The 25321-nt window shown below is 35.7% G+C and overlaps 1 protein-coding gene across 8 annotated transcripts in view; it reads right to left on the bottom strand.

The window, feature by feature from the left end:
- The window catches only part of NELL2 (neural EGFL like 2), a 438477-nt gene that overhangs the window by 89467 nt on the left and 323689 nt on the right, over positions 1–25321 (bottom strand). For all 8 annotated transcript variants that reach the window (XM_055357389.1, XM_055357392.1, XM_055357388.1 and 5 more), the window contains 2 exons: positions 11825–11947; positions 8148–8243 (listed from right to left, as the gene is read on the bottom strand). In XM_055357389.1, coding sequence (XP_055213364.1) covers positions 8148–8243; positions 11825–11947 — 219 coding nt within the window. The remainder of the gene's footprint in view (positions 1–8147; positions 8244–11824; positions 11948–25321) is intronic.

Below are 25321 nucleotides of genomic sequence, written 5' to 3'. Positions count from 1 at the left end.
ATTTTGAAGTTAAAAATTTATATAATCTGTGTGGCATACCACTTGACAAAAACATTAATGCAAATTATGCATTGTAATACCCTTGCTACACCTGCGGAAACAAATGTAAATTTTCCCTGAAGGGAAAAGACCTCAGACTTCACAGGTAAAGCTTCAATGAAGATAATAAGGTCAGACACCAAAAGTCCAAAACACATGAGGAAACAATCATGAGGCAAAAGTCAGCAAACACAATAAAAGATAATTTAGATCCCCTCGAACTTCAGGCAATAGAGCAATGCTGTAAATTTTATAATATAAGTATGTTTAAAATTGTTAAAGACATAAAAGAAGGAATCAAAACCACAAGACAAAAATAAGAACTAAGGAAAAAAGAACCAAAAGATATGAGAAAGAGAACTCCTAGAAATTAAAAAGTTATTAAAATTTAAAAACTAACATAAACTAAATAATGGATCAGACAAAGCTGATGAATTCATCTGTACACTGGTGGATAGGTTTGAAAAATTATCAAAGGCACAACACTGAGAGATAAAGAGATGAAAAGTATAAAAGAAAGTGAAGAATTATAGAAAAGACAAGGGCCAACATATTTCCAGAAGGAGAGAATAAAGAGAAGGGGAAAGAAGCAATATTCGAAGGGATAAAGACTGAGTGGATTCCAAAACTGATGAAAGAGGTTAACTCTTCAGATTCAGTCGTCTAAAGGAGTCCCTAGCAAGGTAAATAAAAATATTAATAAATTCATACCCAGGCACAATGCTTTGAAACCACATACTCCAAAGAAAAGGGAACCTTAAAAGTAATTAGGGAGAAAGAGGCTATGTTTTAAAATGAATTACAATTGAATTGAAAGCAGACTTCTGAACAGAAACCTCAGAGGCCCCCCAAAAACAATGGAATACTGCCTTCATAGTGCTTAGGGAAAACCTAGAATTCCTTTTCTTTTTTTTTTTGAGATGGAGTCTTGCTCTGCCGCCCAGGCTGGAGTGCAGTGGCGCGTTATCTGCTCCCTGCAAGCCCCGCCTCCCGAGTTCACGCCATTCTCCTGCCTCAGCCTCCCGAGTAGCTGGGACTGCAGGCGCCCGCCAGCACGCCCGGCTAATTTATTTATTTATTTATTTATTTATTTATTTATTTATTTATTTATTTATTTATTTTTTGTATTTTTAGTAGAAATGGGGTTTCACCGTGTTAGCCAGGAAGGTCTGGATCTCCTGACCTCGTGATCCGCCCGCCTCGGCCTCCGAAAGTGCTGGGATTACAGGTGTGAACCACCGCGCCCGGCCGGAAAACCTAGAATTCTATACCCAAGAGTTGGCCACTAATAGAACTGCTCTAAGAGAGTACTAAAATATATCCTTCAAGAAGAAAGAAATGAAACAAATAAGGGAGGAACAGAATGCAAAAAACAAAAACAATTTCAGTATAAATAAAATGTTGCATTCAACAACAATGTTTCTCCAGCATATTAAGTTTATGCCTCCCCCGATGGTACTTCTGATCAGTAGAAGTTCATCAGCTTATCTATATAAAAAAATCAGAATTTATGAATGAGAAAATTGTAGAACATTCTCAGCCAACATATGGGGGCACCCCCCAAAAAGAGAAAGATCTTGGCCCTAAGACATGTATTCCTATTGACACCCAGACTTTTACAAATTAAAAGTCTACTATTTGAATGGCAGAAAGCCTCAGCTTTCCTATTTGAACTACTCTGTCTAACAAGGACTTATCTATGGTATGATTTCCAGGATATTTTGTTAAGGGAAACAGCAATGGTTGGGAAATGGCTATAAAGGAAATTTACTTTTCATTATATGCTCTTTGTACTTTTAAATTTTATACAATGTGTACATAATGTTTATTCAAAATATTAATATTCAATTAATTTTAAAACAAATTTAAACAATTATCTTAAAAGTGACTCCATTTGGCTAGCTTCAAATAAAAAAATAAGAGGGAATAGGGATCCTGGGAATTCAAAGGCACAATACAAGTTAATATACAAAAATGATCTATTGAAAAAAATAATATTTTAAAAATAAAACTGAAGATCTTATCCAAATTCCCAACTAATTCCACTTGGCTTTTTTCTTTTTCTTGGAGACCTGCTCTCTAACAGCTTGAAAGCTATTTTTTTCCTCTTACATTTTCTCCATGATGTGTCCTCATTTCCAGTGTTAATTAGGTAGGCCTTACAACAAAAGAGTCTGAAAAATTTCCCCATCATAGTTGTTATCTATTATACACGACTGATATATAGAGTGAGTTAGATATTTTCCAATTAACCTGAAGGACTTGGAAGAATGACTTTGAGATTTAACACTAAGAACTTTTGACTACTTTTTGAATAATATAAAGATTTATATTTTCATAAAAGATTAATTTTTAAAGTTTGCATTAGGACAAAAATAAAGCAATTTTAAGCAAATGTACAGAATGCAAATCACTAAATTAAACATTTTAAACCACTATAGTACAGTAAAATTATACTTAAAACTGGTTTATGAATGGATCAAGAAAACTAGAATCCTTTATTGCTCTTAACCTTTCTCTTATAACATCTCAGGGTATCTCCAGCTAACTCAAGGATGTCAAAGAGTCTCAAACAGTTCTGTCTATAAAAGTTTATTTACGGTTCAACTTAAAATTTACAAAATCATCATATCAGGTGTCATTGATTGAGTGCTTACCAAGTCTTCAACATGGTGCTATGTGCCTTACTTCATTTAATCTCTAGAACAAACCCATGAGGTAGATATTACTATCATCTTTATTTTCTACATGCACAAATTAAGGCATAGTAAATAAAAGGAAATAACATGAAAAGGGTCACATAGCTGGTTGGTAATAGAACTAGTTCTCAGGCCAATGTTTCCCTGACTTCAACTTTTGTGTTCTTGACCACTATGTTAAATTCTTCAAGGAGAACTGGGATTTGGCATAACATTAAGCAATTAAAATCTTATTTAAAACAGATTAAGGATCACCAACATAAAGAGAAGTTACGTCTTAAGTATCTAAGCCAATTCAAGCAGGGTACGGTCAAAAAGCCTTTGGTGAGAGTGCTTTTTGTTTGTTGTTTTATTTGTTCATTTTATAACAGAAAAAGAATCATTGGTATCTACACCCCTAATTCACACAAAGTTCATTAAAACACATTCATTTATCAAACGTAATTGAATCACTTTTATCACTGGAGACAGTTTCAAGATCAGATGTGTCTAGTGAGCATGAGTGTAGATCCCTTAGGCAGATCAACAGAACCCTCCATGAGTATGTGCCCACTCTGCAAAAGCTACCCAATGAGCTACTTTGCAGATCCTCCCTTGTAAAATTAAGATTCAGAAAACTGAATTTAATAAGACAGTAAAGAACTAGAAGCAAAGCTTCCTTAATTCCAAATTGTCTTTATTACAGTAAAGTATATTTAATGATTTGTGTACGTGAAATTTGCATTTGTTCGGATAAAGCAGAATAAATTCAAAATAAAACTAAAAAATTCTTATTGGAAAAGCAGATGTATCTACAGTTTTTCTTTTTAAATTTTTTTTTATCAAATTGTCTCAGATTTTCTTCTCAATTTCTCCTCTTTTCTCACATAAAGATATATATTTTGGTAATGTATTTCCACTGTGAGTCATATTGGTAAGAAAAGGTATGCCATGTCCCAACTGTTCTGAGAATTTTCCCTTGCTTCTGAATTTTTTTAGACTTCATATGTAAAAATGATATACACTTATACATATTTCTGGAAAAAATATGCCATAAAAAAACAAATATTAATGAAATCAACATATACCTTTTATGATGAAAAATGTGCTAATTTGGCCATACCAGGAAATGTAATAGTTTGACATTAATAATAAATGCTAACTTTGGATATAACTAGCAAGATAACTTTTTTCTAACAAAAATAATTTCTATTATCTATACTATAGCAGTAATAAAATAAACTTTAAAAAAATCAACCAACCTCAATCCATTTGAAATTACTTTTGAAGTAAAGCAACACTCATGTAGGCCTCATGCTTCATTTTTGTCATTTTGAAACAACACATATTAAAAAGCTACAAAAACACTTAGGGGTGCAACTTAAATTTATATTCATTTAACAACTCACAAAAATAATTAAAATCTCATCTTATGTTTTGATATGTGGCTAAGAAATCCATTATTTGCACAGAAAAAAAAGCATTTATCATCAAAATGTCTGATTTCTTCTTTGATACTGCAGCAATTTTTTTTCAGCTTTGCCATTTGTTACCAACTTTTTCCCAGTTATAAATATTTTAATTTGATTTAAGTCAGCAATTGCTTGTAGGGGACTGTCAAATCTTTTAGAGTTATGCTCTAAATCATTACTGAAAGATTTGCTTTTAGTATAATAAGACAGCTTTGCATATTAATTAGATCATCAGACACATATTTGCTGAGGTTTAGCAATTGTGTAATAAATACAATATGGCAGTGATAAAGCTGTAAACCTTGGCACATAGCTTCAGCTTTCTAATACATTTTATTGAGTTACCCAAGAAATAATCACCCTGCTAAATCCAAGTTAAACACCTGATGGAATATTAGGATATTTAATTAAAAATGAAGTTATGCTGTACATGTGGGTGATTTTATACAGTGGCTAAGAAAGAAGTCCATAAAAAATTAATTTCGCTCAGTAAAAATCATACACATCGCCCTTTTGTGAAGTGGTAAATGAATGCAACCATTCCTACTAAGATACACATGATGCAGAAACAGAAATGAGGGGAGGGTGTTTCAGAAGAGACTTCAACTAAAGGAACAAGGGGTGGTAAGTGCAAGACACATTAAGATTTCAAAAAGCAAGTAAATCCTATTATTTCATCCTCAGTGATTCCACTGTGATGGCTCAGCAGATGGCCACTGGGGCTGCACAATAATTTCCTTTCTAAGCTATCAGGCAGCATCCAACTCCAGCAGGCCAAATTTAGGCCATTCCTATACTTGGAAATTTTGTCAATCTGGAAGCATCCTTTAACTTTGGAGAGAAAAACTGCCACAGTCTTCACTGTTAAAGACAACAGGTTGAAGGGGGCATAACAAAAGGCACAGACCTGATGAAGGATGATGGTATGATGAATTCCTGGGATGAAGCATGGCATAAGAAATAAAGGAAAGCAGGAAGAAAGGAAGAAACAGAAGGAAGGAGGAAGGCAGGACAGGAAAGAGAGAGAGAGGAAGAAAGGGAGGGAAGCAAGGAAAGAGGAAGGAGTGAGAGAAAGGGGAAGGAAGGAAAAGAGAAACACTGGGCTAGAAATCAGAAGACCCAAGTTCTAGAATGCAGATCTGGATCAACAATGAAACACCTATATAAGCTACTTCACGTTTCTGTGCCATATCTGCCATATGATAGTACAGAACTAGATAACTCTGAAAGCTTCAACTAACATTCAGAAAAGTCCAACAAATATGGACACAGCCACACCATCTTTTTCTTCATCATTTAATTGATCACTCATGTGTGCATTTATTTATTCACCAAATATTTATGGAACAACTACTAAGGGGCAGGCCTTATACTGTTTCATGATGATACAAAAGCAAATAAGATACATCCTGTACCCTCACGAGATTCACTGCCTGGGGGTGGGAATGAAGTGAGATGGCAGAAGGACAAGAGGGTAAAGCTGGGTGGATATGCAGGGCCAAATCCTGAAGGGCCTTATTTATCATGTTAAAAATGTGGCCTTTATCCTGAGGGCAATGGGGAACATGAAAGTTTTTCTTCAGTCTGGAGTGATATGATCAGATCTGTGCTCTGTTATTCTGTGGATACTGGACTAGCCAGAGACAAACCTGAAAGTCCCCAACAACTGTAGCACTGACCAGAATAGAAAAAATGGACCCTGGTAAAGACAAGGAATCAAAAGGATTTGACTGGATGTGAAAGAGGACAAGAGGGAAATTGCTCCCTGATGACTGGCTTAGAAGACTTGGTGGATAAGGTGGCTATTCGCTGAAATAAACTAGTAAGGAAGGAAGAAAAGAAGATTCAGGTTTTGGTAGAGGACGGTAACTGGTGAGGCATGAATCATGGAGGAGATAATGAGTTCAGATTGAGGTCTTTGGATTTAAGGCCCCCAAAGAAACATACTGGGATGCACTGGATAAAAGCCTGGATTTGGGAGCAGAATGACCTTTGTATCAGCTTCTAACTCTGATGCTAGGGAAAAAAAGAAACATTAAACACCCTGAACCCAGTATTTCTGTATGCAAATACAGATAATAACTGCCTTAGAAGAGAACGGCGAAGAGTAAGGTGATGTATAAAGGGTACAACACAGAGGGAAGTTAAGTAACTTGCCCAAGGCAACATAACATATAAACAGTACAACTAAATTTTGAGTCCACATCTGTTCTCAAAGCCCTTGGATGCCACAGACAGCTATTTAGAATCAGTCTGGGATTGTCTTCTTACAGACTGAAGGTTCAAGTATAATGAAACAGAGATAACTACATGTTCTCTTGGGTTATTTTTAACTCCAGTCTTAAATATTACATTGCCAGTATTAATTTTATGCCATTCCGGATTTCTACAATCTTGTGATATTTTCTCCTAGTGGAAGAATCCTGTGCAGGATTGTGCACGGCCACTGTTCACCCCAGATTTTCTGGGACAGCTTTTATTTCAAAATTCCACACCATTATCTTCACACCATTGAAATGTCCTGAAAAAGCCAGTATTTCTGTATCCAGCCTCTGTACCAGAAGCGGCACACAAATATTGTATTCAGGAAGCCTTGTGACCAGAGGTGTTGATGTGCAGGAGGTCCACAGTGCACCTTGATGTGTAGGGGCAAACTGGTGGAGAGCATGCCATAGAAACATGAGAGGACTACTGCAGTAGAGGTGCCTGATTTGATTTAGTATATCATATGGTAGTTACTAAAAACCTGTATTTCTAACAAGTTATCAATCTCTATAGGTGACTCTCATGCACAATAAATTTAGGGAGCTTCTGATTTAGGAAATGATCCCCTTAAGAAAGAATCCTACATACCAAAGATAGACACTATGCATTGTCCATCACAGACTTTTGAAATCAGTCACTGAAGTTTGGAAAACACCACTGAGCAGTACTTATAGAAAGAGATGATCTAGTGATGTAAGCCCTTTTGTGAGCATCCTTCTGTGCACAGTAGCAGATTCTATTCAGTAAAATGTTCACTTCCCAAATGGAGGAGAACATTTTCTGTCTCACATTCTGGTAAATCAGTGTTTTTATTAAACTAGATGACTCTGCAAGTGGAATAGAGGCAGAGCATGTACTGTATCTATTGCATTGAGATTTATGAAAAGCAATATGAGATGACAACTGTCAATTGCCAGTGGCAGAAGCTTTCTTTTAGGAAGAATAACCTGATTCTCTGAGGTCATCACTATTGGAACCTACTGAACCCAATGCAACCAAAACCACTACTAGTATGATTTTAATTAGGACTTAATACTCAAAACATTTTTTTAAATTCCCAAGATGTGTTTTTCACTGGACAAAGTATTTTACTTTAGGGTTATAAGTTATATGTAGACTATATATTGTTTTTAAAATAATTTTTAAAGTTTTTAATATTCATGTCCATCAGAAAGAGTAAGTTCAGAATGGATCTGAATGAGAAATAATTGAGGAGTAGAAAACTTTAATTATTTTCCAGATAAATAATTATTAATGAATAATTAAAGGGCCAGATAAAAATTTATTAAAAATTCTTAATTGTGGATGCAGGTGATAGTGTGTTCTCGGCACTGAGTTGGCCATAAGCTTGAAATCTAGGCTTTAATATAGTCATATAGATTCCAGTAAAAATGGATTCCAAATGAGTAAAATGAATTATGAAGTCATAAAATCCTGGGTAATTCCACACGTTTCTGAAAAGTTCAATATGCGTCTAGTTATAATAGCTGCAAAACCTTTTTAGAGTGACTTTGGGGAATCGCCCAGCGAAATGCATCACTGAAACTTCCCACCTCCTCCCTCCTATCACTTCCTTATTAATAGCTCCATGCTTTGAGAGCCCACTTGAAACTTAAAACATTATTTTCCTCATGGATTACTTTATGCATTGGCATAAAAATTCATTTTCTAGAAGACGAAATGATATTCTTACCCGTTTCACAGCTGGGTCCAGTGAAGCCTTGTGGGCAGGCACACACATTAGCGGCAATACAGGCTCCTCCATTCCTACAGCCATCTTTGCAAAACGCTAAAATAATTCAGATACATGATTTTAGCACTTTAGAAGTAAGTAGTTTAATAAACTCCAAACCTAGCTTTTCATTATCCCCTTGGAGATGTAAACATCAAATTATAAAAGCTATTTTAATTTTGTTTTCATGTAATATTTCCCATACATGTAAGAAACTGCAACACAACTTGTAAAACAGTACTCTTTCCAATGTTAAAGAAGTATTTCACCCTTAAAACAAAATACTGAAATTTATTTGAACAACAAACAGCAAATTTACACAATAGGAAGTACATTAAAATTCAGATTTCTTCTCATTGTTAACAATCCACCTTGAAAATAAACCTGAAAATGGCAGCTATCCTAGATGGAGCAAACCACCATCTAAAGAACGAGACCATGAAACAGGAAGTGGTTGAATCCCATGAGGCTCTGACCATTTTGCACACTAGCCAAAGTGCCAAAATAGTAGGAAATGCTCCATCCTTCAAAAATTTGTAAGCGGGTCCTGGTAATGAATTAACCAATAGTAAGAAAAATTCATTAGAGTGGTCTTCAGGGAGACTCTTAAATTCCTCTGCTAAGGATAGGTCAGAATCCAGGATCAAGGGCCAAGACACTATATAACCTGTTTTATCAGAGTGTTTTTGGGAATGAGGCAAGTTGTTCTGTGAGTAGGAAGCTGAACCATTGCAAGGGAGCCAAGGTCTGTACCATTGCAAGGGCGATCTCTTGAAATGTGCTGTCTTCGAAGAAGTGCATAAAAGAAGGAGAGAAGAGCAAGACAAGTGAGTACAACAAGAGAAGAAGAGAAAAACAAGATGGATGAGACTGAGCCCCCTTTAGAAGCTTTTATTTCCACTTTGGCTTATTCTTTGGCTCTGTAAGGCTCAGCAGCTGCTTCCTCAGCCTGACAAAGTCTATAATGAGTGAATTAGACCAGCTTGTTCCCGGCATTAAGGCAAAAGTTTTTTCTATAGTTTTCTGGCATGTGCTTCCTCTAGTTAGGTAGAATACACTTTTTCAGAGTAATAAAATGTAGAAATCTGAAATTCTAGTGATGAGTTAAAGAAATGGACCCAAAGAGTCCATTTGGCTTCTTTGGTTTAAACCTCATAAGTGATAAAGAATGTGCGTGTCAGACCACGTACATATTTTCACTGGAGTAATTTGCAAGGTTGCAGCCTGTTGATACCGGAAAGAACTCAATGATTCAGCTCCTACATTTAATCTACTTATCTCTCAGATTTTTCCCATTCCAAACAAAGATATACAGGAACTGAACAGTCTTTATTCGGGCAACCTGTAGTCCTAACTTCCAGAAGGAATTTATAGATCCTTGAAAGTTCTCCTTCTTTCAAATACAAGAATTATCTGTCTGCATCTGTTCATAATTTTCAGAGTTCTTTATTCTATGAACTTTATTCTTCATACTACATAGGAATTGGAATCAAGCAGAAATAAGAGAAAAGCTTTCGGGCTCCTAGATGAAACCTTAAGCCTAAGCAAACTCTCAGAACATTCAGGTGATTTGGGGGAAGTCCTAAGGACTTAGTTATATTGTAGTCTCCACTCATGCATTGGAAATGCATTTCAAGATCCCCAGTGGATCCCTGAAACATCAGACAGCACAGAAATCTATTTTTGCATATATATATACATATATATGTATATATATATTTTTCCTATACAGACATACTATGATAAAGTTTAAAGTATAAGTTATGCATAGTAAGAGATTAACAACAGTAATTTATAATAAAATAGGTCAATTATGTTGCATTTTGGGGCCATTAACAGTAAAATAAAAATTACTTCTTTTTGTTTTACCCATTTTGAGTTAGGTTTTGTACACGGTGTTTGTTTTTTGTTTTGTTTTGTTTTTGTTTGTTTTTTGGTGGAGATGTTGCCCAATCTGGTCTCAAACTCTAGACTCAAGCAATCCACCTGCCTTGGCCCCCCAAAGTGCTAGGATTACAGGTGTGAGCCACCAAGCCCAGCGAAAATAAGGTTTACGTGAATACAAGCATTGTGATACCTCAACAGTGTATTTGATAATCGGGAAGGCTACTAAGTGACTAATGGTGGCTAGTTGTAGACAGTGTGGACACACTGGACAAAGGGATGATTCACATCCCAGGCAGCATGAGGTTGGACAGTGAGAGATCTCATCATGCTACTCAGAATGGTGCACAGTTTTAAACTTAAGAATTGTTTATTTCTAGAATTTTCCATTTAACATTTTCAGACTGCATTTGACCGTGGGTAACTAAAACCATCAAAAGCAAAACTGTGGGTAAGAGGGAACTGCTGTACTATACTTTACATTCTAAAAGTCTAGCTTTTCTCAGGATTTGTTTAGTTTTTCCAAGCAAATTTTTGTGGGATTTGAATCCCCAAATAATTAGGCCTTTTTCAAAATGACCTACACTAACGATTTCCATGGAGTTTTGAAAATCAGGGTAATCCTCTGGCCTACCCATCTCTGGCTACAGTGTATTTTTGTAGACCAGGCCTTAAGAACCATCCTCATAGGACACTGCATTAACAACTATTCCTTGTTCTTTCCTACCTCACACAGACACGGTATCATAGCAAACTGATTTTAGTGAACTCTGAGATAAAGGACACGGTATATTTGAGAAATCAGCAGTTTTGAAGCTTAAAATCCCTAAATTGGATAAATCATATGACATTATAAGGGATGTAAATGTTATACTATGGGAGTTTACAGTTTCCAAAAAGGTCTTCTATTTCCCTTAGGAGGTAGGAGGGAAAGAGTACAGTGGGGGAAAAGGCGAGTTAATGGATTGTGGTGAACTACAGTTGTATTGTCTACTGATGGAAAAAGAAATCTGATTCCAATGGGACATTTAAAAGAATGATCAATCGGCATTAACAAAGAAGCTAAAATAGGAAACTATAACATGTAGAGAATCAATATTCATGGTTAATTACTCTTCCACAGCAGCCTCCGACAGCTCACAAGAGAGCAAAAAAAAAAAAAAAAAAAAAAAAAAATCAACTGTCCTACTGACTTGAAATGGAGTTGATTCACATGGTAGCATAACAAATAGGTTGACAACGCTGCCAGCTATGATGATGTACGCATGTTTGGGCTCGAAAAGAAACATCTGAAGCTGGGAGAGTGCTAAACTGGATGAAAAGGAAGGTTCAACGAAATTAAAGATCAAAAGGTGTAGAAAGAACAGACTGAGCAAACTGGAAGAAGAGGAACTTGGGATTAGACAATAGAATGTTGAAGTTTAAGACTTCCAAGATGGAGCAGTTCTCCACAGAAATGCCCAGGATGTGGTGATGGGTGTGGGTTTGATAGAAAGGAACAGAGATGAAAACCACTGTGGCTAAGGTCAAGGAACATTAGGTCAAAGGAGCTGAATGGTTTGGTCACTTAAACACTGAAGTAACCCAGGAGGATGTCAAGACCTGAGGGAAAGACTATGAGCCACACACCAAAGCTTTTGATGTCTGTAAGAAGTACCTGGAATGTACATAACAGTAATGATAAGGTGTAGAGGAAGGTAGAGATGGATTGCATTATACATAATGGAAGAGGCACTGGCATTTAAACCTTTTACCTTTGCATGTCGTTCCATTCCCTGTATAGCCCGGCTTGCAAACACAGTTGTGTCCTCCAACAGTGTTGAAGCATAAAGCATTTTCATCACAGTTGTGCTGATTTGTGATACACTCATCATGTTCTGAAATGAGGAATACAATTTTGTTACTCAAAGTTATATTTCCAAAGCTATATTTTAAACTACACCTTCAATCTTGGTTATTGCATGGTAAATTCTTTCAACCACAGACATAACAAATTATAAATTATAGAAGAGCTCAGATTTTGAAGTATTATATACTCTTCTTGATGTACATACAAGTTCACACATTCACAAACGTTGAATGCAAAATAATTTGGACAAAAGGCCTACCAACGGTTGCAAGAAATAGAGAGGGGAGGCAAAGATGAGGATTAATTCTAGAAGTAGACTACAAAGTCAGCTGTATACAGTTAATATTTGGGGAGTTACTCTCATGAAATAAATCTGTCACCTAACTCATCTCTGTAGCATGTGAACGATGTGAAATTGTATTGCTTTGTAAGTCATGACCTGTAGGATAATAAAGCTGAAGTTCTAGGAGTTAGGTGCCTGCCGTTAACACCTGCAGCCACACTTCCAAGCCTAAAGATACTTATGCAAACTGTCTGGGGAATCTTTGATCTCTTTAGTAAGTTCCCTCACTCTGCAAAGAAAGCAGCACAAATCTATTAAAAGACAAACTTGCTTTTGTAATATGTGCAAATACAAACTTTAGAATATGTAATCAATATAGTATCTGCTCTAACTGCTTATAACTTGAAACTCTGGAAAGCATTGAATTACTTGATCCTTACAGCACCCCTGTGGGAGAGGCAGAACCAATATCATTGTAACCGTTTTCAAGGTGACTCAACGGTGGCTCAGAGTGTTTAAGTAGCCTGCCCAAGTTCACAGGAATATCAAGTAACTTCAGAATTCTAGCTCAGCATTCAGCAAAGATGTAAATGTAAGGAATAAATACAGTGAACATGAGAAAGCAAACAAATCTAACATCAAAATACAGATGAGGAGGAAATGCAATATGTGAGAAAATGCACACAAATTAGTTCAGCCATCTAAAATCCCTACAGTGGCACTACTTAGTACTCAGGCTCTTACATGAATATTATTCAGGCCTAAAACAAAACATACATTTTAATAAATTACATTGATTGAGCCATTAATTTCACGTAATATAAATCATGAAAGCAATGAAATATTTGATTTTACTTTAGAACTCTGTATTCCAGACATTATAATGGTAATATATCTGTAACTTGTCTTTGGCATAATAGATCTGTAACTTGTAATACATCTGTAAATTGTCTTTGGCATGTACAGTTAAGATTAGACTAAAATCACTTACTTCAACTACTAAAATAAAATGCCCTTCATTTAAAAAAATAAAAATTGTCATTTTGCTATGGCATTTTATGTCTTATTCTATATAAGCACAAAGTTATGATAGCTTTAATTATAACCCTGAAACTACATTCTTAGAGATTATTCCCAATAATCCTTTAGAGGAAAGAAAGATTTCAATCACCAAGGTTCTAGAACTGCACAAATGGATATATTATTTTCCAAATTCCTGGCTGAATAACCCAAAATTGCACAAAATTCCACCCTTATTATCTAGTATCACAGAACATTTCATAGTTTTTATAAATTCATGCTTACTACTGGTAGCTTAGAAAAGAGCTGGATTACACATGGGTCTCCTAATTGAGGCTACCCTTGGACCACCATAAAATTTCAGAAGGGCTAGAATGGGCAGCCAACCTACCTTTGGGTTCTGCTGCCTGAAGCAAAATAAATCTACACTTTGAATGAAGTTTGCACCTGCTGCCAATTTCATTCCCAGTGCAATTCAAAGTGCCGCAGTTAATCTATAAATCTCTATATGGACAGCCGTAGGCCCTTAAAACAGAGCTGCTGATTGATTTGATGCTGTTTTAATCCCTGCCTTGGTTGTCTTTTTAATTAGACCATACTCACCGGGTAGAGAAAGGACCTAACAAGATTCAGTTTAGCATCTAGGATGATAATGTTCAATAAACGCTAAATAATTACACAATCTGGGACCTGGTTTCCTCTGTTGTCATTTACTCTCATGGGTACTGAAATGAGAAAGTGGGCTCCTAGGCAATTCAAAGGCAAATACAGTTCTGAAGGCTTTAAATGCATCCATGCCTTTACATATATATATATGTTCCCTGTGACTGAAGTGTCCTTCCCCACAGATTCTCCTGGAAAACACTTACCATTTTTAAACATTACAATAAAATGTCACATATTGTGCGAAGATACCTTAGTCTCCCCCTCCTACAGAGTTAGGGGCTGCTATCTATTTTCCCTAACACCACATACAAGGTTCTATTATTCTCTTTTATTGTAATGTTATGTCCATTTCTCTTTAGTTCTCCATTCTTAAGCTCCACTCTGGGACTGTGAATTTTTAGACCAGAATTTTGTATTTTTCTTTGTATCTCATTTAAACATTCAAAGAAGGTTTCTTAAATAAATGATCGAATGAATAGATGGGGCAAGATAGGAACTACTTCCTTTGCCATCATTCAAGACAATCCCAGTTTGCTCAATTGTAGACTACATGCCAAACACAGAGCTCTTAAAAATCCGAGCTGTTTTTCACATTGATTTTACTATGGTGCAGTTATATTTGATTTTGGATATTTCAAATATTAATTAAGATATTAGGACATCTTTTGAAAACAGAAAATATTAATTCCTTTACACTATCACTTTAAATCTTTTCACACTACTTAAAATGAAGTTGGTTATAGCTACAATTTATGAACTAACGTAAACTGTGAGCTTAAGAAAACCCTTTTTAAATGACTGTAGTCTCAAAGAAGATTTGATAATCCTTCACAAAAACAGAATATAAATGAAGCAACAAGCAAATATTCTGTAAAGTCATCTCAATAAATAGATAATTATTAGTGCTCCATTTCCAGTTTTGGTCAAATGTCAATTTCTCATCCTTTCTCTGACTCACACTTCCCTGAGGACTCCACCATCAAATCACTAGTTCACCTCTCCATTTCTAGTACTTCCTCCAACACTTCCAATATATAGTAAGTAAAATTAAATAGAATAAGGAAGGAAATTCTAAGGTAAAATTTAAATCAATATTATGTTCCAATATTTAAGAAGAGCATGTCAGGATGTAATAGTGAATAAATTTCGAGGTTTATGTCTCACATATTGAAAGGCAGACATTCAGGTCTGATGTTTGGAATATCCAATCTATAAGACTCAATGCTATCTTCATATCCTCAGTAAAAATTTCATTGTTTACATGATATGACAATCCAGTTAACAGCTGGAAGTGAAATCAAATGCATGGCTTTCTAGCTCCTCTTCATCAAAAATATCAGCACATGGTTATTTTAATCAGAATTTAATTATTCGTTGTGTCTATGAATTTGAAATTTAAATGAAATGAAAAAAGAAAAATATATCGAAGGAAGACACCATCACTCAACAATACTAAAAAGTAATTTGGATGTCAATCACTATGGAACATTATACATAGAATCTATAACTGTACAGTGATAGTTAGAAAAGATTCTTTCCTGTGTGTCATAATTTCTTTGTTCTGCATCTCTACATACAATGTAAACCTGATTTCATACTAGTGATGAGGCACAATATAGTAAAGTTCGTCCATGGGAAAAAAAAGTAATAATATACACACTTGGATGCATCTAAATGCAGATGTTATGTATAACAATAATACTTGGCTTTCACTGATTAACCCCTAAGTCAACCAGGGTATGCTAATGTATCTAAAATCATTTTAAGATTCCATATCCAACAGTGTCATCAGTCATAATAACATGGACTTAAGATGAGGTTTAAATTTGGTATTCATATTGAGCTGTTTGCAGAATGAATGTGCTACCTAGAAACAAACCAGCTGCTCTAAAATTCACATAGCTTTCCTCACTGTGATTTCAAAATAGATGTACAATAGAACATAATCCATGCTCTGTTCAAAAATTTCAGTATAATATAAAATGCAAATACTTCAGAAAATAGGAGTGAAAAGTCACCATTTAAATGCATCTACATTTAAATTCAATTTAGTACATTTTTCTTCAATATGTATTTAGTATTGGAATATTTGGGGGTTAAAAATGATTATAAAGTTAAAAGCCTTCAAAAAGCTTACAGTTTAGTTGAAGACATAAGAAAAAAACACAAAGCTTTAGTAAATGGTTTCATTATGAGAAATTGCTAAAGTAGAGAAGTAAACACTGCTTACAGAGGGTTGCAAGAGATCAAGGGAGGATCTGGTTGGGTCAGGTGGGAATCCAAGAATGACTTCTTGGAGAACAAAGAATTTGACATGGATTTTTTTTACATGTGTTGGTGAGGGCAGGTGCAGATTCCCAATTAAAAACACCATTCACATACTTTGTCTCTTTTGCTTTTGGAATCTCGAGGCCCTTATAATTTGAATCATACTGAATAATTTATAATAATCATAGCTAAAATTCAGTGCTTACTACATATCATGTACTTTGTTACATATATTATCTCATTTAATCCTTATATTAACTAAAAACATTATCATAACAGAAAATTAAACCTGACTTGGAAAGGCTAAGTGGCTTGCCCAAGAACACACAGCTAGTAAATAGGGGAGTTGTGAATTACATCTGACTCCAAAATTCAGGCTATTGATTGCTATGTAATTGATTGCCCAACATATTTAATGCTTGTGTTTTTCCCAATCTATTCCTTTTTTATTCTAGTGTTCTTCTTTATAATTATCCAGAAGTTTTTAATGTTTACACAGTTTAATGTCTTTTTGTTGTATGTGAAGTCTTCTGCTGCTTTACAATTAGGATGTTATCATCTCTTTACTGTATTTTATACCTCTTTAAAAACACCGTCTAAAAGGAGTCTTATTAGAATTAATAGCACGTCTTAAGGCAAAGGACAGACATCATTTTCTGTTCATACTAAAACCCACATTTTCACAAGGTAGAAATAAGTTTTTAAAAGAAAAGGATGATAACAAGGTGTTCAAGTTCAAATCCCTGCCAAACAAAGTAACCAGCTAACAGAACTTAGACTCTAGCACCAACTGCCCGCACTTAAAAGTCTCTTGAAGCTCAACATTAAATCAGTTTGGCAAATAGACACCTGCAATGTCTGAGAGTCTTCTCCTCTAACACCAGTGGTCAGGCCCTAGAAACACTGTGCATTGTGCTGGATAATTCTGCTTCATTCTACCAGCAATATCCTAGATCCTCTAGCTGACACCTTTATACACTAGATTCTGCTCTTCTGGTAACAGAACATAATATACCTTCATAGTCAGCCGACTACCCTCAGAGAAACTTTCTTCTCTAATGTATTTCTCCTGCCACAGGAAATATATTGCCTATCTTGCATCTTCTACTCTTCTGTTCAAATTTTAAAATGTTGGAAAAACAGCAGCTACAGTAACATATAGGTGTAAGTTTCACAAAGAAAGCTGCTTCACTTTCCCTAACCCAAGTGTTTTCTGGAATATAAACTTCACATAAGTAAATTATCTCTTAGATTGTAGCAGGATATGGCCCTAAACATAGTGACAACCAACCTCTAGTCGTAACTATCATTCGATTCCTAGAAACTTGAGAAAAAGCTCCCTTAGACTTCATGCTAAATAAGTCTTGGAGCAGAGAAGCCCATAAAAGAGGTATGAATTGCTCTTCAGTAGCTTATAACAACAGTATCAAATTACATGTTTAGAGGGATGGTTTATCTAAAAAATGTATGGCTGCTTGGTCATATATTCCTCTAATATTTCTGTAGACTAGATTGCTTAAGATATCAATGGGTTTTACCGAAGTCCATCCATTAGCATCACTTGTTAAGTGTCCCCACCAAAGCAAATATGTAGTGACCTGCACTGGTTTGTGAAGAGCATCCAAATCACACAGCCCACAGATCTGCAATACTGAGACTTCTTGCTTTATTCCAAAGAGAATGGCAACAACTGTGAATCCTCAGATAAAATATACTCTCTCTCTTTCCTAGTGTACTGAACAACTCTCTGAACTTGTCCACAGCACCTCAGTACTTTTGCAATATAATTATTATACTGCAGATCTTTCCAAAATGAGTACAAGTTGAGTTTAAAGAATGTTCTATGTTACAACTCCAGAATTTCTGGTTTTAGGTCTATAAGAAAAAAGTGGTACTCCTTCCTTCCTTCTCCCTTCTTCCTTCCTTCCCTTTCAAGTCTGGTATATGAAAACATTGTGTTATAATTCATTAGATGATTTTAAATGTCCTTGATCAACTATGCTGTAGTAGGACCACAACTAAATTTGAAAGATAAAGTAGAAAAAATGAGAAAATTATGTACTATTGTAATGAACAATAACAGGGAGGTAGTTTATATAGTACATATTCTAATTTCCAGACAGGCTTGGTTTAGATGCCGTTTTATCCTAGTTCTCTGGACCTGAGAAGGTTAGCTAAGCTTTCTAAGTTTAAAATGAGGAAATTAGGATCTCTATGAAAAAGCAGTTGTGAAGAATAAATTTAAAGGATGAAAGTAAAATTGCTTGCAATAATAAGGACACTTAAGAAAAATTAGTTGCCTATTATCTACTTCAGTGGGACAATTTCTTTTGCTTTTGCTAGATAGATGTCTTCTCTTTTCCATTTCATTTTAATTCTGTGGAGAAAGCCTAAATGTCCCACAGTGTTTGTTCTCCTCACAAACTTTTCTGAAATCAAATCTATTTTGGACATTTTTCTTGTTTCCAAAATGCCACTACTTTCAATGATTACATCAAGGGAAAATTGCCTGCTGACATATTGAGCAACAGCTACTCATTTTGTTTCTTGTGATTACCTTATTTACTCACTTTATATTACAGAAAAATTTTACTTACTACCATGTCATTTTAACAGAAATCTATTTTTAATGCTACTAAAGTGACTGCCAGAAGTCATACTGTAAACTTATTTGATACCCATATCAGTAGCAAATTCTCTAAAAGTCATTTCTAACACCCAGGCATTTTTAATTCACTATTTAAGCTTCTTGTTCACTGACCACACCGATTCAATTCAATACCGACTTCTTGTTATTCTTCAGTTTGCTTGGCAACTAGGAATTTGTTCTGATTTTCTTCTCCTGACATGCTTGGTTGATTTTCTTCTAGTCTTTTCACTGGTGTGCTCAGCCTCCTTTCCTAATCCTTATTTGACCAAGAATCTTAACAACCAAAGCACACTCAAATTTCCTCCTTCTCCTTATAGTAATTTCATAAGCTAATCCAACTATTGATTTTATTGCAAAAACATGTTTTATAATATTTTGTGTTTCATCAAATAAGCTTTGTCTGAACACATTATAGGGCAATAAAAATCTTGTAACCAGATAGATTTGTTTTCTCAACACGTGATTTTAAGGTTTCTGCTATATCATTCTAGTGCTCTGGAGAGTGCAAAGATGGATAATCTGAGATCTGTGACCCCAAGGAACTTCTTAATTATTCAAGGACTGGTGATATGAATAGATAACTAACTATGATATATTGTAGAAGTTGTTTAGTGCCATAACAAAGAAAACAATAACAGTAACAATAATGATAGTAGCTAAATTCTTAAGTGCTTACTACAGACTGCAAAGCACTGTGCTAAGTGTTTTATATGCATTATCCTCTTTAGTCTTCATAAAAGCCCTGTTCGGGTAGGTATTAGTTTTATTTTTATTTTATAAATGAGAATACAGAGCTTGCTTGGAGCAATAAGGTGCTTTGTCCAAAGTCACATAGCTAGAAAGTAACAAGGCCAGACCTTCAGTGCTTTAAAATATACAACCTGTAAACGAAAATCTCATGAAGCTTAAGGAGCTCAAAGAGATGAGGACTGACTGAAGGTTCTGGGAAAGCATTACATGGAAAACAGGCTGAACAGGTGGCTCTTGACAGACAGGGAGGGTTTTTAACAGAAAAGGGTAAAGATGGGGAAGAACACTGCAGCTGGAGAAAACACAGGTGCACAAGATAAAAGCATGGGGTATAACAAGGCCCTCAAGTATTTGAGCTGGCAGATGGTGATGACTAAAAGAGAACAGTAAGAAATAATTATTGGTAGCATCCAGACTACAACAGAATTTTATTTCGTAGGCAATAAATAGCTGCTTCCAGCTGTAGAAGAAAAGGTGGCATGAAAAATTGAGTTGATTTTTAGGAAAACTAATCTAACAGTAATGTGTAGATGAGGAGAGATTAACATTCCTTGGCAAAATGGGCTTCTCATGTTAGAAAGTTAGCATTCCTCTCTCTTTTTAATCCCTCTTTCCTCCTTTTATTCTTTTCTATTCGAGTTAGATTATTACTGACAGTTGAGACAAGAGCCTGTGCAACACTGAGAGAAGGAAGAGGAGAAAGAGGAGAAGAATCAGAAGGCGGAGGAAGAGGAGGAGAAGGAGGAGGAGGAGGAGGAGGAGGAGGAGGAGGGATGTTGACAACAAAGAAAAACAGAAAGAAACTGAGTGCTTATTACCTGCCAAGCACTGTGCTAAATAACGTATACATGCAGCATAAAGAAGTACTAAGGACAGAAGAGGAATCTTCGGGAAGTTTACAACAAAATCACAAGATTTGAATCCCTTTAAGGCAGAAACCATGTCTTATTCATTTTACACATCCAAGCCCCTGTGATTTTGTGAATTAAACTGTCTTGAATAGAAGGTCTAAAGTATAATGGAGAAAATGATGGAGAAAGAAGGGTAGATTTGTACTCCAATTTTGGGCTCCATAGTGAATCAATATTTGAGCCAAGAGGAAGAAACACTTTAGATAACTTAGGTTCTTAACCTAGGAAACTGGGAAGGTGGTGATGAGATTAATAGATATAAGAAAGCCTCTTACCTTTAGGTATTTTGTTATTCTTGTTCGCCTGGGTTTTGTTTTTTTTTTTATGGCAAAGAAGAAAATAGAATTAAAAAGTCAAAATATAAAGGCAAGGACCATCTTAGGAAACAAAATTTACTCTATTGATGGTGATCATAAACCAAATAAACACTCTTCACCTCAAATCTGTTTAACGACCGCCACTTACATGGTCAACCCGCGGGTCTAATTCATCAATCACCCTCAACATCCAAAACAAAATGACTGGCACAAAATTGGTCTCCAATGAATATCTGTTAAGGAATGCATCATTGATCTATAGTGTGTCTCAATCTAACATGCAAAACATTCAGAGACCTGACAATGCTGAATATTCAAGGTATTCCAGAATGGCAATCCTGCAGTATCTCTTATTGTCTCTTCAAGTGCTTGCCCCATTTCCATCCTCAGCACATTACTTCACCAGCAACCTCACAGATAAACATTCAGGTCATCAGGAGAGAATGTCCTCAGATTTCCCATCCACAGACAAATATACAGCTAAATCTATCCTTAAGTCTTTCTTCTTCCAAAACCAGGAATCCAGGAGTCACTATAGACTCCTCCCGCCCTTCTTCTCACTCCCCACATTCATCTGGGGGCCAGGTCACCTGGATTCTTCTTTCTTAAAAGTTCTCATTTCTGTCCTCCCATCTCTATCCCCATTGCTCTGCAGGTGCCCCAAACTGGGCAATAAATAGCTCTTGTTTGGATTAGTGCAATAGCCTCATAATGATAACACTGTCTCCAGTTTGGTGCAGTTTCAGACCATTATCAGAATAACTCTTTATAAAATCTAAACTCCATTCCTTCTGCCCCCACCAATCCTCCCCATTCTCTCTTCCTCTCTCTTAATTTTGCTATTGGTGGCACACCATTGTTTTCACTGGCCATCAAGGCACCATATCCTCATTAAAGCTTTCATCATGGCCCTCTGCTTTTACCAAACTGCACATTGATGTACCCACTGCAACTTCTAGTAGTAATATCACTTGTTGAGACTCTACTAAAGGCCATGTCTTTCACGTGTGCTTCCTTGCTGCCACATGTGCTATTCTTGGCCCAGAAAGCCCCTTCCCACTTTCTTTGCTTAACTCTTCTACTCACCTCCCATTCAGATCACACAAAACTCCTTCAGAAAATTTTCTTTGAGACTCTCTCAGTCTCATTTAGATGAGCCCTGTAGAAACTGTGTTTCATTTTGTTATAACATTTGAAAGCCAGAATGTGAAGTGGTTAGGTGAAAGGACTTTGGAGTCAGGCTGCCTCAGCTCAAATCCTGGCTCTTCCTTTTACTAGCTACGAGGTCTTGGGCAAGTTACTTAATCTCTTCAAATCACAGATTCCTCCTCTACAAAATGAGTCTAAAAACAGTACAGAGGTAAAATCCTCTGCAGGATCTGGGGCCATACTCAATAATTAAGTATTTCGGCAGCAAAAATATGACCATTCAAACCAAATAGGATCAATAAAGATGCAAAATAGCCTCATATCCGATCAAATTTTGCTGCCAAATGAATTCTAAAAAATAAACATTTGAAGTACCTACATCCTTCACGTGGATTTACTCATCGTTATTGTGCTCGAACTTTTTTTTAACTGCATCCACATAGAACCTCTTTGAAATAAAAGTTAATAAGAAAAAACAAAGAAAATAAAGTAAATAAACATTTGATCATCACAGCTGTCTAGATTTTTTGGAGTTTAGATCTATAGATAAGGGACTGTGGATATGCATGCCTTTCATAGAGTTGTGAGGCTCAAATGTGGTAACGTCTGGAAAGCACTGAGAATAATCCTGGTTGGCGTAGCGCTTCATGAGTTATTATTACACCAGCTGTCCTCACGCTGTCAGGGATTGTTAATTCTCTTACCTGTCCCTCTATAATCAGTATACTTCTTGAGAAAGAAAATGTTAGTATAGATCTTTGAACCCTCACATCTTGCCGTTAACGCCTGCCACGTTTTAGGCACTTGATACATATGGATGAATCGATGGTTAGGCTCCAACAGACACAAAATCAACATTTTTCAATCTCTCAGAGCATTTTACATCTAGAGTTCATTGCATTCACTCAGAATCCCTGTAACACCCGTGAGATTTAATATTTAGAAAAGTATCTACACACTGCTTAAGAAATCATGATGCTTAACTTCACCAATGCAGAAGTTCAACCTTGTTGCTCCTGTGTTTTCATGTCAGTGCTGCCCCTAAATTTGGCAAGAGGCATGATTTTCCATCCTTTGACATTTATTTCAAAGAAAGAAAAGGCTTTCACTAAGCTAGTGAAAATCTCTGCTGGAGAGAAATATCACTTCCACCTAACCCCATATGATCTATTCATTTTTAAAAAACTTTAAGGCCTGCTCTCCTTTAATATCTACAAATAAATAAGATTAGAGAGTACACTCAACAAACTACACCAGAAAAAAGTACCTCAAAACAAAATGAAATATAAAAGGTAACTTCTGAAATATACAATTTCCTAAGAAAAACAACCATAGCATTCCAACATAGACAGTCTTTCCAATGAATTTTAAGATATTAGATTTCCACAGTTGGATCAGATACTATTTTCTGACCTTTAATCTTCCAACTTATAGAAAATAGAATGATTCCTCCGATTTTAAAGTGATGAGACTATGGGGCAAAAGAAACCTATCAATGTTTTCATTCAGGGGCTTAATTTTAAAACGAGCTTCATTACAAAATTTATCTTTCTTAGAGTATGTTATTTTAATATCTCCTGCAGCAAAATACAAGATAAAAGATAATTTCCTATTCCAAAGGATTACATACATTGTTCTTGATAAAACAGGAAGAAGCATATAAAAGTATCTTTTGTGCACTTCTATTTCATGCTTCTGTGTTTATTGTGTTTCAGACTATTTAATTATTTCTAACATTTTAGAGCTAATATCTTTAAAGATCTTTTAATATTTTGATTTGCAGTGGTGTGTTTATTGATGTTATAAATACGTGTTAAGGTCTCCTGTGCTTAAATTAGAGTTGTGGTCGTTAGAAGATGAGTAAGGCAGAATTCTCATTCTCAAGATATCTATGGATGTTATTCCCTCATAAAATAATAGATACAACTGTATTTCTTTATGTGTGCATATATGTGGGTATGTGTGTGAATATATAGTATATATGTGTGTGTATGTATATAATTTATATGCACTAGACATAGATAGATAGATATTAAGTAGCAAGTAATGGCTAACTTATACCTGTGTTTTGTTCTGCTCGAGTGGCAGGAATCAATTTAGAAATATAGTGAAATCTTTTTTTTTGTTATTCCAAAAGTCATCTTTTCTGAAACACAAAAGGATATTCTCTTTTGATAATGTGGTTAGAGTGCCTCTTCTTTTATATCATATTTTTTTTAAGAATTTAAAATGGATTTTATTCTAAATCTCACTCAGAATCATTCACTTTTACTTGATAAGGTTCCTTAAACTTCAGTAATTCTTCTCTCACTGTGCCTCACAGAGGGGAGCTCTTGCCCCCAGGAATCACTAAAAGCTTTCAGAGGAGTTTAAGAGATACTTTAATGTCAATTCCTCATTCTCTTTCCCTGGTGGTTTCTCACACCAACAAGCTAACTCTTCCCTTCTTCTGATGTTTGCCATTTTTACTTACGCCCTTGGCCTCTGGGATTCCAATCAAACTGTTGCTCAGACATGAATAGAAACGTGACCCGAAGACCAGAAGATGTGTAGCTTAAGAAGCAACTGGATGAAGCTGGAAACCATCATTCTCTGCAAACTAACTCAAGAACAGAAAACCAAACACCGCATGTTCTCACTCATGAGTGAGAGCTGAACAATGAGAACACATGGACACAGGGAGGGGAACATCACACACCGGGGCTTGTCAGGGGGTGGGGGCTAGGGGAGGGATAGCATTAGGAGAAATATCTAACGTAGGTGATGGGTTCATGAGTGCAGCAAACCACCATGGCACGTGTATACCCATGTAACAAAACTGCACATCCTGCACATGTACCCTAGAACTTAAAGTATAATAATAAAAAAAGAAGCAACTGAATGACAACAAACGGGGATTGATTCTGATGCCAACTTTCTTCACTTTCCCTTCTCTTTCCACTACTTGCCTTCTTATATCTCTGTTTCTTGCCCTTGCTTCCTTCCCAGTTGCAAGCTTTACTCACACCTCTCTCCAATTTATTCATTTCAATTTCTTATATTCTTCCACAAAATTAAAAACTTTAAAATAATGTACCCTTCTCCCCAACTGCAAGTGTATATTTTAATTACAATCAGCAATGTCCTTCTCTAGGGAAAATGCTCACTCTTTGTATTCATGGCTCTTATTCTACCCTCCTCTAATTACACCCAGCACCTCCCTCCTCACTATCTTCTTTCCCCCAACCTCTTTTCTCTGGGGTCCCAGATCTAGTACAACTGGCAAATAGGTGTATTTAAAGGTTCCCTCTTGTAATGTTATCTACACATGTTCCATATATCTTCCCATGAATGATAAAATCCATTCACTCACTCACAATATCTCTTTAAGGTAAAGTGGGACAAGAGG

This window comes from Gorilla gorilla, chromosome 10 (assembly GCF_029281585.2).
Source record: "Gorilla gorilla gorilla isolate KB3781 chromosome 10, NHGRI_mGorGor1-v2.1_pri, whole genome shotgun sequence".
NCBI lineage: Eukaryota > Metazoa > Chordata > Mammalia > Primates > Hominidae > Gorilla > Gorilla gorilla.
The sequence above is the reverse complement of the archived record's forward strand: the minus strand, read 5'-3'. Positions and strand labels throughout refer to the sequence as shown.